This window comes from Lepidochelys olivacea, assembly GCF_965140295.1.
Source record: "Lepidochelys olivacea isolate rLepOli2 genome assembly, chromosome: 1".
In the NCBI taxonomy this organism is placed as follows: domain Eukaryota; kingdom Metazoa; phylum Chordata; order Testudines; family Cheloniidae; genus Lepidochelys; species Lepidochelys olivacea.
This window is the reverse complement of record NC_140411.1, coordinates 4,394,453-4,411,015: the sequence shown is the minus strand read 5'-3', so window position 1 is coordinate 4,411,015 and position 16,563 is coordinate 4,394,453. Positions and strand designations below refer to the sequence as shown.

The 16,563-nt window shown below is 45.0% G+C and overlaps 1 protein-coding gene across 1 annotated transcript in view; it reads right to left on the bottom strand.

Annotated features, from left to right (window-relative positions):
* The window catches only part of LOC311515999 (olfactory receptor 52P1-like), a gene marked incomplete at both ends in the record, with an annotated part of 160,942 nt that extends 145,311 nt beyond the window's left edge, over positions 1–15,631 (bottom strand). The window contains one exon of the mRNA XM_084619584.1: positions 15,562–15,631. Coding sequence (XP_084475710.1) covers positions 15,562–15,631 — 70 coding nt within the window. The remainder of the gene's footprint in view (positions 1–15,561) is intronic.
* Positions 15,632–16,563: the final 932 nt, after the last annotated feature.

Below are 16,563 nucleotides of genomic sequence, written 5' to 3'. Positions count from 1 at the left end.
TTGCCAGCAGATCGAGGGATGTGATTGTTCCCCTCTATTCAACCTTGGTGAGACCTCATCTGGAGTACTGTGTCCAGTTTTGGGTCCCAAACTACAAGAAGGATGTGGAAAAAATGGAAAGAGTCCATCAGAGGGCAACAAAAATGATTAGGCGACTGGAAGACATGACTTATGAGTAGAGGCTGAGGGAACTTGGGTTTTTTAGTCTGCAGAAGAGAAGAATGAGAGGGGATTTGATAGCTGTTTTCAACTACCTGAAAGGGGGTTCCATAGAGGATGGTTCTAGACTATTCTCAGTGGTAGCAGATGACAGAACAAGGAGTAATGGTCTGAAGTTGCAGTGGGGGAGGTTTAGATTGGATATTAGGAAAATCTTTTTCACTAGGAGGGTGGTGAAACACTGGAATGCATTACCTAGGGAGGTGGTGGAATCTTCTTCCTTAGAAGTTTTTAAGGTCAGGCTTGACAAAGCCCTTCTGGGGTGATTTAGTTGGGGATTGGTCCTGCTTTGAACAGGTGGTTGGACTAGATGACCTTCTGAGGTCCCTTCCAACCCTGATACTCTATGCTTCTATGAAATTGTTTACTGTGTGGACCTTTCAAAATACACAGCAACCATTCCCGTTGTCGAAGATATCAAAAGTTGGTGTTGAGATTTGAGGTTGGAGTCTGTGAAAAAGAGATGGCCACCAAGCGTCCAGGTGACTAAATTGCTTGCAGTACTGAGTCCTTCTACTACGCTCAGCCCTGCCCGACCTGGATTTGCTGATACCCCATTTTTGCCATTTTTTTTTGGAGACCTTGGACAGCTAGAGCAGCAGTGGGGAGTGTTGCCAGTGGTTCACTGGCCTCATACTGAGGACAACCGGTTTGAGCAGGTTTGTGTTGAAGGTCTCAAATACATGGACGACGCTGGGGACGAAGTCTTTAGTGAACTTGGCCTATTTGCTCTGTTGTTGCTGTCAGTATCTTTTAGCAACACTGCAGTTGAAATATTGTTTTCCCAGATGAACTTGAGAAAAAAAAATTGTGCAACAAGATGCAAGAGGGGAATTTAGAAAAATGCTTCATTTTAGGCATCGACGCAAGGACACAAAACATTCTGCGAACATTTTGCACCAGAGAAATTTATCATTGCACTGGTCACTGCTGCTGTCTATGGCCAATATTAGAAGCATTCTAGTTTCAGCAAAGAGCAGGAGGAGGAAATGTTGCCTTTTAGAGACTAACAGTAACAAACGAATTCAACTCAAAATACAGACATTGAATACGGTATTGGTACCAGTATTGGGGGTTTGATTTTGATTGTCATCTCATAGCTTTGTTGCTAATGTGGACAAACTCCTGCTGGGCCTTGTAGCTTTATTTTTTAATCAGAACTGTACTAGGTCTCTAACGAAAGCTTTCATGTGTTACTTGATGTAGACCATTGTGTTAAAAACAATTGTTTTAAAAAATAGATTGGGCCATTTTTAGGTTAATTTTTAAGTGATTTTGAGATATTAATGCAGTCGAAATCTGGGAAACTACCTCAAGCTGAGCTGGAGACAGAGCAGGAGCAGCCAGAAACAGAAGGACGGGAGAAGCAGCCCAGAAGGCCAAGCGGGGCTGGAGCCAGAGAAGCAGCACTCAGCCAGAAGAGGCAGCGTTGGGCCAGGCAGAGCAGACTTGCTGAGGCAGAGCTGGAGAGCTGTAGTTGGCGCTCAACAGCTCTGTGAGCTGCATCATGTCCCTGTTACCCCTGGCACAGAGGAAGCGTACGCTCACAAATGACCTGTGAAAAAGGAGCCTTCCTTGACTGTTCAGTTGTTACAGGCACACGTGGACAAAGAGAATATCAGCCAGACAAAAACGAGAGAGCTAAAGGAAAATGGGGAAGACAGCTGTAGTCCTGTGTTTGACACACTGTTAGGTGAATGGAATGGCAGGTTTTCATCCCAGTCAATGGAAATAGCTTAAAGTGGAGATGCAGGGTTCAAATGTGATCCAGGGGGCACTGATGGGCTGCTCAGTAAACATGCAAGTTCCCTTTCAATCAATTCGACACTTGGTCGCACATAGATGGAAAGACTCAGTGGGCGATGGGGATCACGGGAGGGGGCAATGGAGGGACTCGGGGTACAGCAGGTGGGGGAGCCGTCGGGGAGCTACAGAGGAGGAGGGTGGAGGAGAGGAGGGACTCAGTGTGTGGCAGGGAAATGGAGGAAGGGGGATGGAGCAGGGGCTGGGGCCACAGTCTGGCCATCGGGGAGCTTCTGGCCCTCCGGCCAGTCTCCCCATTTGCTGCAGCCATACAGCTCCCATAACGTCTTATTATCCCCAGCTGTCAGAGCACTGACAGACCCCAGGGAGCCAGGGGTCAAAGCCCAGTGGAGTGGGAGGGCCCGGGATCCCCTACCAACAACCCCCCTGCACATTACAGGCCGAAGTCCTGACCAGTAGGTGGCACTCCCCTGCCAACCAATCCTGAGCAATGAGCGTCACGAGGTGAAAGACTTGCCGGCTCAGAACACTTTTCCAAAGTTAACACGTTTTACAGGTGTCTCGATTTAATAAATGAACAACTTTCCAATGGCTTTCAAAGCTTGCAGTGAGTGCTGATCAATTCAGCACCATTCAGACAAACTGGCTTAATTCTGCAAGTGCTGAGGATCAGTATGAAGGAGCCGAAAAGCTGGCCAATCATTCCAAGAGACATTTCTCGTGCTTTTCTCGGCCAGTTGCTTTCATTCACATCTGTTTAGAGCCGCGATTCTCAAACTATGGGAGGCACGGGAATGTGTAAAGGGAGGCACAAGCTGTGTGGTTTGGTTTGGTTTTATTTTTAGACCTCTGGCTGTCAGCCCCAGGCAGCTGGAGGTTGTGCAGAAAGGTCGTGTACACCCAGGGGAGGGGATAAAGGGGACAGCTTGAGCCAGAGCTACCATGGGGTGACAGCGGGAGCCGCAGCCACACGGGGCTTTGTAGGGCTTCACACTCGTCCCGCGCAGGGCTCTCTTAGCAACTGTCACACATCAGATGTCTGATGTGTTGTTCCCCCCCCAAGTACTTAAAAACAAACCTAAAACCATGAGCAACAGCACGCTTACAGTGAGAAAAAGCTTATATGAGAAATGGTTCATTTTGTGACAAAGGGAGAAAAGCCTACGACACAAACTGCAGTGAGGGAGGCAGCAGAGGTTCCAGCAAAAAGCAGAAGCTAAAAATATGATGGTGCTTATTTCAAACACGTTGAGTTTTTTCACAGGAAGCATCATGAATTAACAGGAGAAAAAAAGGTTTCTGAAGTGTACAGCACTGTTAACATGAAGACTACTGAGGCTTCTTACTGTGTGACTTTGTGCACTGCTAAAGCTGGTAAACCGCACAACACAGGTGAGAAACTACTGCTTCCAGCTGCAAAGTATACGTCCTGGTGATGCTAGGAGAGAAAGCAGCATCATGGCTAGATGTGATTCCACTTTCTAACGACACAGTTATGCACCGTATTGTGGAGATGGCCACTGATGCAAAAGAGCAGTTCCTAGAAAGTGTTTGTCAGAGCCAGTATTATTCAATTCATATAGATGAGTCTTCCAATAATAGTAGAACCTCAGAGTTACAAACTGACCAAAAAAAAAGAACAATGAGGAGTCCTTGTGGCACCTTAGAGACTAACAAATGTATGTGGGCATAAGCTTTCGTGGGTTATAACCCACTTTCTCAGATGCATGGAGTGGAAAATACAGTAGGCAGGTATAAATACACAGAACATGAAAAGATGGGAGTTGCCTTTACCGAGCCGGGGGGGGGGGGTCAGAGCTAACAAGGCCATTTCAATTAAGATGGATGTGGCCCATATCCAACAGTAGACAAGAAGGGATTAATATCAACAGAGGGAAAATTACTTTTTGTAGTGCTAACAAGGAATCATGGTGGATGTGGCCCATTCCCAACAGCTGACAAGACGGTGTGACTATCAACAGAGGGGAAATTATTTTTGTAGTGACCCAGCCACTCCCAGTCTTTATTCAGGCCTAATTTGATGGTGTTAAGTTTGCAAATTAATTCCAGTTCTGCCGTTTCTTCAATCTCCCTGAACACTCAATAACAGACTTAAAACTGGCCATTCTTCAACAAAAAAACTCCAAAAACAGACTTCAATGAAGAAATGGAATTAATTTGCAAACTTAATACTATAGGAAAGAACAAAGTTGTCAGACACGTAGATGAACATAATTTCTCGGGGAAATTAATAGGCAGCAGGTTTAAAAGAAAGGAAAGGAAGTATTTCTTCACACAACACACAGACAACTTTTCAAACTCTTTGCCAGAGGATGTTGTGAAGGCCAAGACTAGAACAGGGTCTGAAAAATAACTAGATAAGTTCATGTAGGATTGGTCCATCAGTGGCTATTAGCCAGGATGAGCAGGGATTTCAACCATGATGTGAAGTGTCCCTATCCTCTGTCTGCCAGAAGCTGGGAAGGGGCGACAGGGGATGGATCATTTGATGATTCCCTGTTCTGTTCATTCTCTCTGAAGCACCTGGCATTGGCTACCATCACAGGACAGGATACTGGGCTAGAGGGATCATTTATCTGACTAAGAATGGCTGTTTTTATGTTCTTATAAAGAGCAAAATATTCAGGGGTTCCTTTGTCTGGGTTTTCCCTACCGCTTTGGAGTCACACCATGATGGGAAGGTACTTCCCAAGCCTGATCCTGTGGTGAATATTTAGCTAATGCATATAAAAGTATTGTTCCTGATAACACCATCCTGGCCACTATGGATGTAGAAGCCCTCTACACCAACATTCCACACAAAGATGGACTACAAGCCATCAAGAACACTATCCCCGATAATGTCACGGCTAACCTGGTGGCTGAACTTTGTGACTTTGTCCTTACCCATAACTACTTCACATTTGGGGACAATGTATACCTTCAGATCAGCGGCACTGCTATGGGTACCCGCATGGCCCCACAGTATGCCAACATTTTTATGGCTGATTTAGAACAACGCTTCCTCAGCTCTTGTCCCCTAAAGCCCCTACTCTACTTGCGCTATATTGATGACATCTTCATCATCTGGACCCATGGAAAAGAAGCCCTTGAGGAATTCCACCATGATTTCAACAATTTCCATCCCACCACCAACCTCAGCCTGGTCCAGTCCACACAAGAGATCCACTTCCTGGACACTACAGTGCTAATAAACAATGGTCACATAAACACCACCCTATACCGGAAACCTACTGACCGCTATTCCTACCTGCATGCCTCCAGCTTTCACCCTGACCACACCACACGATCCATCGTCTACAGCCAAGCTCTGCGATACAACCGCATTTGCTCCAACCCCTCAGACAGAGACAAACACCTACAAGATCTCTGTCAAGCTTTCTTACAACTACAATACCCACCTGCAGAAGTAAAGAAACAGATTGATAGAGCCAGAAGAGTTCCCAGAAGTTACCTACTACAGGACAGGCCTAACAAAGAAAATAACAGAACGCCACTAGCCGTCACCTTCAGCCCCCAACTAAAACCCCTCCAACGCATTATTAAGGATCTACAACCTATCCTAAAGGATGACCCAACACTCTCACAAATCTTGGGAGACAGGCCAGTCCTTGCCTACAGACAGCCCCGCAACCTGAAGCAAATACTCACCAACAACCACATACCACACAACAGAACCACTAACCCAGGAACTTATCCTTGCAACAAAGCCCGTTGCCAACTGTGCCCACATATCTATTCAGGGGACACCATCACAGGGCCTAATAACATCAGCCACACTATCAGAGGCTCGTTCACTTGCACATCCACCAATGTGATATATGCCATCATGTGCCAGCAATGCCCCTCTGCCATGTACATTGGTCAAACTGGACAGTCTCTACGTAAAAGAATAAATGGACACAAATCAGATGTCAAGAATTATAACATTCATAAACCAGTCGGAGAACACTTCAATCTCTCTGGTCACGCGATCACAGACATGAAGGTCGCTATCTTAAAACAAAAAAACTTCAAATCCAGACTCCAGCGAGAAACTGCTGAATTGGAATTCATTTGCAAATTGGATACTATTAATTTAGGCTTAAATAGAGACTTGGAGTGGCTAAGTCATTATGCAAGGTAGCCTGTTTCCTCTTGTTTTTTCCTACCCCCCCCCCAGATGTTCTGGTTTAACTTGGATTTAAACTTGGAGAGTGGTCAGTTTGGATGAGCTATTACCAGCAGGAGAGTGAGTTTGTGTGTGTATGGGGGTGGGGGGGATGTGAGAACCTGGATTTATGCAGGAAATAGCCCAGCTTGATTGTCATGCACATTGTGTAAAGAGTTGTCACTTTGGATGGGCTATCACCAGCAGGAGAGTGAATTTGTGTGGGGGGGTGGAGGGTGAGAAAACCTGGATTTGTGCTGGAAATCACTTTAGATAAGCTATTACCAGCAGGACAGTGGGGTGGGAATAGGTATTGTTTCATATTCTCTGTGTATATATAAAGCCTGCTGCAGTTTCCACGATATGCATCTGAGGAAGTGAGCTGTGGCTCACGAAAGCTCATGCTCTAATAAATTGGTTAGTCTCTAAGGTGCCACAAGTCCTCCTTTTCTTTTTGCGAATACAGACTAACACGGCTGTTACTCTGAAACCTGTTCCTAGGATATAACACATAAGTGTGTTTCTGCTTGTAATTATATTTTGGATGTAATCAAACCCAGTTTCCCCTTGGACTCATAAAGAAATGCTTGTGTGGAAACTTGGTTGTTCTAAACCTTGATAAATGTGTGAGGGAAATTATTTCCAATATCTGGGCTTTCTGGTCATATTGGGGAGGGACTGGTATAACTTTGATGAAGTCGTGAAGGAATGTGGGGAGTGACCAGCTCGGAAGATGGAGGCTGACACCCCAGGAAGTGTCTGTGTAGAACCGGCAGAGCTGGTAGGAAAAGGGGAGGAAAAGCTGATGCTGTGGAGGAAGCTTCCAGCCAGGTCAGTGGCCTGCAATGACCACAGCCCTCGACATCTTCCAGAATGCATTCACCTGGGGAGTGGTGATCCTGGCCTGTCATATAATTTTTTTCAGGAACTATGGGGAGACCAGATGGTCAGTCATGCTGAAGTTTCAGACTTTGTCACAGATATTTTTAGTACAAGCCACAGACTGGTTGCGGGCAATAATCGATTGATGGCTTTTTTGGCCAGTGCCAAGGAGAGTCTGATGAAGACTCGTGACTTCATGGTGTTACCCTGCTGGTGAGGGTGGGGTTCTGCACTGAGGGCCTTTGGTTAAGAGACTAAGAGACCCGCTCTATAAAACACGCGTTGTTTATTGAGAGATACGGTAGCATACATAGACAATAGTAAAAACCTGTTCTATGTGGTTTACCGTAGTCCTAGCTCTGTTCTTGCTACCAGGAGCCCTCTGGATCACAAGGCTGGGGGTTGCTTACTTGCTGTCCTTCTGTGTCTGAGGAACAAACCAGCTCCCCTCTCTCTCTCTCCTGCCCTCTACGCTTCAAGGCAAACAACCCCCTGCGTATTTACAAACTTGAAAATAAACCTGTCTCTGAGCAATTTTCTATTATTTTCCCACCAATAAACAATGGTAACCACCTACTACGCATGGCCATTGTCTATGAACTCTGTGCATGGCAGGGCTGCGCTGTCTCGCTCGCTATGGTCTCTGCACAAGGTCAAAGGACAGAGTTATCTCACTCTACAATGGGGCCATGGATGTGGGAGAAGCACTGCTGTGCTCCCAGTCCTGGTACCCAGTGTCCAGAAGGTCTCAGACTGGCACCAGCTAGGACTGACCTCCGGCGAGGGGCCCTCTGCTGCCAGGGCAGGGAGATGGGGGTGGGGCAGTAAGGCCTGGAAGAGGAGGTCTCAACTACTGGCAGTTTCCAGGTCCAGGTAGAAGATCAGCAGCTCCAAGGTCGGTTCTAGCGAGGAGGGATTAACCCTTCAAATCCCTTCACACGCCTGCTCTGAGAGACCCAAGTGTCCCAGCCACCTGGCCCTCAGTGACACAATCGGACCAAACACAGTTCATCCAGGTCCCTTCACCTCCCTTCACATCCAGGACCCACAGTTACTTTTCACACTCCCCTGGGACTCTCCCATGTGGATTCTCTGACGTCTAAACCAGGAGCACCATGTGGGAGGGGCAGGGATGGACTCCTGCCTGTCCCCTAGCTTTCCTACAAGAGGTGTGCTCCCCGGCAGAGCTCTTACCTGCGTGGTATTCGTGTGGAATGTGAGTTCTGCAGAGAGGTGCTTCTCCCAGCTTGTGCCCCTGGAGCAGGCGTCAATATTTTGTTTACTAACAGGGGCAGGGTCATAAAGATAAGAAAGGACTGGTAATTAAATTAAGGATATGGAAGTCCTTAGATGAAACTGTAAAACAGGAATCCCTCCACTGGAGTTGGAGAGAGGGGGACTAGACGATAGAATCCTGGGGACTCAGAAGAAATACAGCCAACGGCATTCAAAAAGGAGGGAGACATGAGGGAAATAGGTGAAAAGAAGGGGCCAAAACCCAGGGAAGAGCTAGCCATGGTACAGAGAACTTCCCACTCTATCTGTGGTACTTATGCGGCCCTATCACCATAGTACCTGAACACCTCACAATGTCTAACCCAGTGGTAGTCAGTTTTGTGATTCCGGAGCCACGTTTGCAACCACCATTAACCAAAAGAGCCACATGACTACTGTATGCCCTGCACACCACGCCACCAAACACACACATACAATAATATTAAATATATACCTCTAAATATAACCAAATACTCTAAAATTTTCAAATAAATTTTCAATACAACAAAAACTAAGTTTAGCTGACTTACGTATTGCATGTATTTAGTTGCCTGGCTGTCTGTTTGATGTATGGCTACCCCTCTGAGACACAAGCTCTGTTCTAGGCTTGAAACAGCAATTTAAAGGGACTCTTTTGTGCATTAGCAATGTGAAGCATCCTTCTCTGCACTTTCAAAGATTGAAAGCAAGAGGCAAAATCTTGTTACTCTCAAAGTTGAGGGAAATATTGAAATAAACCTTCTGGCTAATTTTGAGATTTTTGGAAGATGGCTTACTGATTTCCAGAAGTTCACATCTGTATTTTGGCGGAATTGGCATGCCGATTCATCAGAGCTCTTCAATTCCACAAACTCCATCAACAAACCTGCATCTCCAAGTTGTGAGCAGAAAATTGATTGGTTTCTCCCTGCCCAACAATGAAAAGTTTGAATGATTCCAAAACATCCACAATGTGCTAGCATGTGCCCTCGCAAAAGCCATCTTAGCTCAGTGTGCAAAACAAAATCCCCATACTGGGTGTCAAATTCCTCACAGAAAAGCCAAAATTGCTGGTGGTTCCTAGCGCGGGCCCTGACATAATTAATCAATTGAACTATGTCCATCATCACAGCATTTAGAGAATGAAATTTTGCAAATAATGCTTGCTGATGCACAATGCAATAATACAAAAAAAGTCATTCTCATCTGTTTTCAGTGCCTGTTTCAGAAAAGCTACCACCTCGTTTTTCTTACCAAGCATAGCAGGAGTGCTGTCGGGTGTTGTAGCTGTAATTTCTTGTGATTGTATGTTGAACTTTTTCAAGGTGTCCAATATGGTGATTTTAATTTTCTCTCCGATCATTCCGTTTTGCAGGGGAACCATGTCTAATAATTAATCCATCACATCAAGATCAGCAGTTGTAGCTCTGACAAATAGCAGTAACTGTGGGATGTCATTGATATCCAGGCTTTCATCCATAGCAAGGCTAACAAACTCTGAAGAAGGCAACCTTTCCTTGAGGATATTTTCAGTGTGTTCTGAGATAGCCAATGTCCTACTCAACACTGTTGAATCAGATAGCTGAAGTTTTTTCACCTCTTTCTCAAGCTCCTTTTTGTCAGGGACTTGCTTTTTTTCGTTGCTGTCACCATGTGTAGTAGTGTGCCCATAGCAGGGAGTACTAACATACACAAGAGGAATACACATGATTTTTCACAGAATTTTAATTGTTTTTTAACTGGGGTCCTAGTGTTAGCAGTTACAGAAGGCGGCTCAGACTCCACGGGTACACTAGGCTGTTTTTTCTTCTTCCCTCCATCCACACCTTTACCATTCCATGCAGCAGTGCTATTTACAATGTTTCTCCTTGTTGGCCCTGGCACAAGGGCTGAGGATACGAGGGCTTCCTTCATAGAATCTCAGGGTTGGAAGGAATTTCAGGAGGTCATTTAGTCAAACCCCCTGCTTAAAGCAGGACCGATCCCCAATTTTTGCCCCAGATCCCTAAATGGCCCCCTTAAGGATTGAACTCACAACCCTGGGTTTAGCAAGCCAATGCTCAAACCACTGAGCTCTTCTCCCTCCTTCCTGGAGCTTGCTCTGTCTCTGAGCTCAACTAGCCCTGTTCCTCCAATCAGCTGATTCGCGGTGCTCCAGGAGGGCGGGGGAGGAGCAGGGGCTCCCTCCCTCCTGAAGCGCTGCAAAGCAGCTGTGCCCGGTCCTCCGAGGGGGAGCCTGAAGAGCCACAGGCTACATTTCAAAGAGCCCCATGTAGCTTTCGAGCTGCGGGCAGAGTATCACCAGTCTATTTCTCCTGACAACCTCTCTGAGGTAAAGCAGTGCTGTTCTGCCCATTGTACAGGTGGGGCACTGAGGGGCACACAGACCAAGGGCCAGATTTTCAAAGGTATTTAGGGGGGGGGTTTCAAATGTTCCTAGAACTCAGGGCTAGCTCACTATCCACTGGACCAGCCTATCTCTTTGCTGCATGCTGCAAAAAAGAGGACTCAGATAGATGGGAGCCAAACCAAGAAGGCAGCTCTCTGAGACTCCAGCAAATGGTCCCAGGCAATTGGGAAGGATGTCGTGGTTGGCAGCATAAAAAGCAGCACAAAGGTCAGGAAGGACGAAGAAAGAGAGAGCATGAGAGTCGGATGAGAGGAGCTCTCTTAACCCCCGAGAGATGGCAGGTTCTGCCCGTCAGTTTTGCTGCTGTGCAGCATCTCTGTGCTCAGCGCTGTTCAGAATATGCCAGAAAATGTTATCCCTGTCCCAGTGTGTTCAAGATCTTTAGCCGTGGATAAGATGGCTCAGATATTGAAGTATGAAGTGTATAGAAGGGCCTTCTGTAAAGTAACTAGCCTTAAAGTTCATGGAGGATAGGTCCATCAATGGCTATGAAGGACATCAACCCACACGGTGTAGAGGTCAAGCATAGGAGTTTATCACGTACAGTGCTGACAGAATGTCACCTCGCTTATTAGCTCAGAGACACTGCCAATCAATTGATTACAATGGAATGTATGGATTTTCCATGGGCGGGGAAAAGTGACGGGGTAGGCAGTCCCACACTCCCGGATAGGTCTAGCAGCAAGACATGATAGCACAGTAGCCAGTGGTCAAAGTTTACATAATGTCTCTGCCCATGGTCTCAAGTTGACAAATTAACATGTAGCATTTAATTAGTACTTTAATAAATGTATTAGTATAGAATATATATTGGATTCAATTTGGGGTCCATAGGAATGAAGTAGCTCCTTTGATTGTCCAACAGATACATATCTAGGGGTAAAAGCAAAGAAACAGTGAAAGTATATGGCAATAAAGATTGTCTTTCAAGTTGCTTATTTGTGTTTTAAGGCAGGCATTGGTTCCCGGGAAAGGGAGGTGGGAGGAGACCATATCTTATACTAACATGTTCCAACCTTTTCATAAACTCAAGGTTGGATGTGTGGGAAGAACATCTCCCTACAGAAGAAACTAACACAACAGAAACAGGGCTTCTTTGTTTTATTTGCAACTTTGAATAAGACACAATTATTGCCCCCAACATCTGGCATTTTGCTGACCAGGCATATCTTAGCAAAAGCAAGGTTATCTTTGGTTATTCTGCTTTATTTTAACTGTTGCTAGGCTTCTGACCTCTTGACCAAACTGTGGACTTTGGGCCTATACACAAATCCATATACCAGGTTATTACATTAAAAATGGATTTTAACCCTTCAGCTATTAGCCAGGATGGGCAGGGATGGTGTCCCTAGCTTCTGTTTGCCAGAAGCGGGGAATGAGCGACAGGGGATGGACCACTTGATGATTCTCTGTTCTGTTCATTCCCCCTGGGGCACCTGGCACTGGACACTGTCGGAAGACAGGGTACTGGGCTAGATGGACCTTTGCTTTTTGTTTAAGAACATAAGAATGGCCCGTGTTTCCAGCTATCATGATTTTATGACAAGTCTCATGATAATTGTAGTTTTCCTTAAAGCCAAAGCTCCTACAGTCAAGTCGATATGTGATTATTTCAGCCTTTTTTCTTAAAGAAAAATTTCTAGCCCTCGTGACTGTGGAGAAAGCTTCAAAATGTGACCCCAGTGCAACCTCAAGGCTCCAAAAGCAGAAGGCAAATAAAAAGATCACCACATTTACTGTTTTTATGTAATCTCATGACTTTTGGTAAGCCTGATTCATGATTTTTGAATATTTGGGGTTGGCAATACCATGAAAGTGACTTGAAACCGAACTGAAAGTGTCAGTTTCACTCCTGTTTATAGTCTATTTGTAGTGGAGTAAAACCTCTAGAGCCCCTGGCAGATGCAGTATAAACTCATGTAGCCTTGCCCTAGTAGGATGTTTCCAAACATTAAATGATCTATTCCAAGCTTTGTGAACTGCAAAACAGTGATTGAAACAATGGTAGAAAAATCTAGATTGCTTTCTATTGTTGTATTCAAGAGTTAGTAACAAAGAATTAGCATTAAAATTTAAACCTAACCAGTGTCCGTTAAGTGATTTGACAGAAGATGTCAGAACATGTTAGTTTTAGCTGTCAGGAGCACTGTATCTAATTTCTATAAAAGAAAGAAAATTAAATAAATATTAGACCCATTCAGCTCTAACACTGCAATGTATTAGATTTAAGCACACATGGTAGAGGGCTTTCCCTTCACTCCCTCCCCTGGTTCTTGTCACAGAAAGCAGAAGACCAGAAGTCCAAAATGCAGACAATATTATGTTGGGGTTAGTTTCCAGCAAGAATGTATACCACAGAGCCTTGCTTCCCACTGTCCCATTCCCAGCTCTTATGCTGCAGAGCCTTGCCCTGTGTCCCCGTTCTCCATTCCCATTTCCCATCTCCTCCTCCTTAGCAGCTCCAAATTTACCTGCAAGGCACACCCTTGGCAACTTCTGGTCATGTTCTGTTTTGGAAGATCATGAATTTAGGGTCTTCATCCCACGTCTTTTGTGTTCCATGGGAAGGGTAAGGAATCAGGTTGTGCTATGGTCAGAAAAAGACATTTCTTTGGCCTTTTAGAGTTTGACCTTGCCTCAAGAGAAGAGCCAGGCAGCCCTCCAGTGTATGCTCATGTATTATACTCCCCCCATACCCTGTAGCACTTTAGCTCTACCCTTATCTTTTCTCACTGTGTTAAAAGCCCTATTTGGTTGTGAGAAGAGGAAAACACAGAGTCTTTATTCATTCTTCTTCACACATATTAATGTAAGATATGAGAGTATCAAAAATTGAAACCCCAAATTCTCTCTCAGCCTGACAAATTGGCCTATATACTAACAACACTTAAGCAATAAGTTTAGAACAGTCCAGCTATTTACCTATGTCTAACATCTGGAATGGTATTGAGTAATTAACAACAGCTTGACAGAGGCCAGTTGTTAACGTGCTGGTGAGAAATGGTGTGAGGAAAAATGTCTTCAAGGTGGCTTCAGAAGGCTGCTCCAAAGTACAGTTTAACAGCTAATCTTTTATACCTTGTACAACACATGTAGGACATAATGACCCCTACCGGATCATCACTTTTCTTAACTTTCAATAAACATCTATTATCAGAGGCATCTAGACTCAAGGATTTCATCCATTTATCTTCTTTCATTCTCACTTGTTTACTTGCCTTTCCCTTCCTCCCATTATGATTCACAGAAACTGCCACCTAGATTTTGACTTTGCATCTAAAAGCTTGCTTTCCAATTAACCCATAACTATTAGGTGTTCTATTTTATTAGTTCATACTGGCTGAGTGCACATCATATGGTGGTTCCCTGCAATTCAGGGAACCACAGTCCAGTTCTCAAAAACACACAATTTCACAACTCTCGCTAATTAACTCTAGTAGAATGTCCTCAATCCCTGCAGCAGCTTTCCTGTATTAGCACTTTCCAACAGAAACATTTGGTTTCCCCTCCAGGATTCTTTAGGGACTGGATGTAGAAAATCAGGTAAATTTTGTTCACCAGATCACTGTACATATGATAAAGAAATGCAGCACTGTAGTTGCTTTATTTGTCTTTGGCTATCAGAAAATGTGGTTTAATCTTGTCAAATGGACAAGGACCCAATTCACATAGGGAAGCCACCCTGCTTCAGAAAGGTGCAGTATCTTCTGGTAGTCTGACAGCCATAGAGAGGCCGAGTGGCAGCAGGAGAGAGGATGGAAGCTGATGGGTGACACTGAAAGATCAGGTGATGGTCAGAGAGAGGGAACTCAGCAAGAGAAAGAGCAGTGCTTGGTCATTGAGTCATAAGAAATTAGGTCTAAGGAATTTTTCAGATTGCGAACTTCCACAATCTTGTGTTCAACCAAACTAGGAGAGAGCACCCATAATTAACAAGGAGATCTCCTTTCGCCCTCTTGTCACACAGGTTTAAAGTCATTGGTCCCCAGCTATCATATTCTGCAGGTGTATTTGCCCACTTTGTCATGGAGTTCTTTGATTCTGACCCCATAAATGATAGGGTTGAGCACGGGCAGGAGGAGGACATAGAGGTTGGCCAAGATGATGTGAACATGGGGAGCAACGCCCTTTCCAAACCGGTGAATCAGAGTGGTTAAGAGGACAGAAGTATAAGAAATCAGCATTACACAGATGTGGGCTGTGCAGATGTTGAGGGCTTTTTGATGGGCTTTCTTGGAGGAGATTCTGAGGACAGCCCTGATAATCAGGCCATATGACAGGACAATGAGTGCCAGGTCTAACCCAAAGACTAAAACCACTATCACCAAGCCATACATCCTGTTGACTGTGATGTCCCCACACGACGTCTTTGCCACAGCTATGTGGTCGCAGTACGTGTGGGCGATAATGCGGTTGGCACAGAATGGCAGCCTCCTCAGGAGCAGGGGCATGGGCAGAATGAAGAGAACAGCTCTTATCAAACCCAGGAGTCCTAGATTAGCTATGCATGTGTTGGTGAGGATGGTGGAGTATCTCAGAGGGTTAAACATGGCAACGTATCGATCGAAGGCCATTGTTACAAGGACAGCTGAGTGCATCGTATAAACAGTGTGAAGGAAGAAAGTCTGGGTGAGGCATCCACCCACAGTCATGCCCTTCAAATTGAACCAAAATATACACAGTGCATTCGGCACGGCGGATGTAGACATGCCAATGTCTGTGACTGCCAGCATGCAGAGAAGCAGGTACATAGGCTTGTACAGGGTCTGCTCTTTGCTGACAACAAAGAGAATCATGAAATTTCCCATCTGGCCAATAATGTAGAACATAGAGAAAGGGATGGAAATCTAAAGGTGGGCAGCTTCCAGGCCAGGGATGCCCATTAGAATGAACACTGAAGGATCAGAGGGGGTGAGGTTGAAAACTGCCATGAGATGGTTGATCGTTCGATCATGCTCAGAAATGCTCCAGTTGCCTGTGAAGGGAGAGAAACACAGCGAGGTGGGTTAGACACTTTCGATCAATTATTACAGTAAATATTTTATAGTTATTACCAATGTAGAAAGAGGGTTGAGCAGTAAGTTGCCAACATTTACAGATGGCACCAGAATATTTCAGTCATAGTCCAGTCTAGAGAAGTCCTCAGAGGGAGCTAACAAAGCCAGGGGAATGGGCAGCATGCTGGCAGATGAATTTCAATGTCAGTAACTGCAGTGTTTATGCCCACTGGAGGTAAAAACTTGAACTCCTCAAAATCCTTACAGGGGCCTGGACATCATGGTATACAGCTCTGTGAAACCCTGCTCACAGTGCAAGCAGGGACAGAAACTGAGCAAAATATCGGGATGCAGGAGGAGTGGGGTACAAAATCATACAGAAAATACAATGCCATGATATCAGTCAGTCAATGTTTCACCATCCTCTGGACTCCTCTGTGTAGTACCAAGCACCCTTCTCGTACAGGATATTGCAGGACCAGAGAGGTTTAGGAAAGGGCAACAAGAATGATTAAGGGCCTGGGGGGGGGGGGACTCATATGAAGATAGGTTGAAAAGACTGGGATTGTTACCTTACAAAGGAGATGAATAAGAGGGGACATGAGAAAAGTCTATAAAATATTCACTGGTAAAGAGCTGATCGATGATATGTTCTCCCTGTCTCATGACATTACACTGAAACATGGCCCATTCAAAATAGATAAAAATAGAATGCATTCTTCACTCAGTGCCCAATGTGACTGAGGAACGTATTGCCACAAGAGGTTGTTCAGACCGTAAGCTAAGGAAGAATCAAGAAGAGTTTGGACATTTACATAGTGAGATTATCCAGTTAGAATAGTTACAGCTAAATAAACATTTTGGAA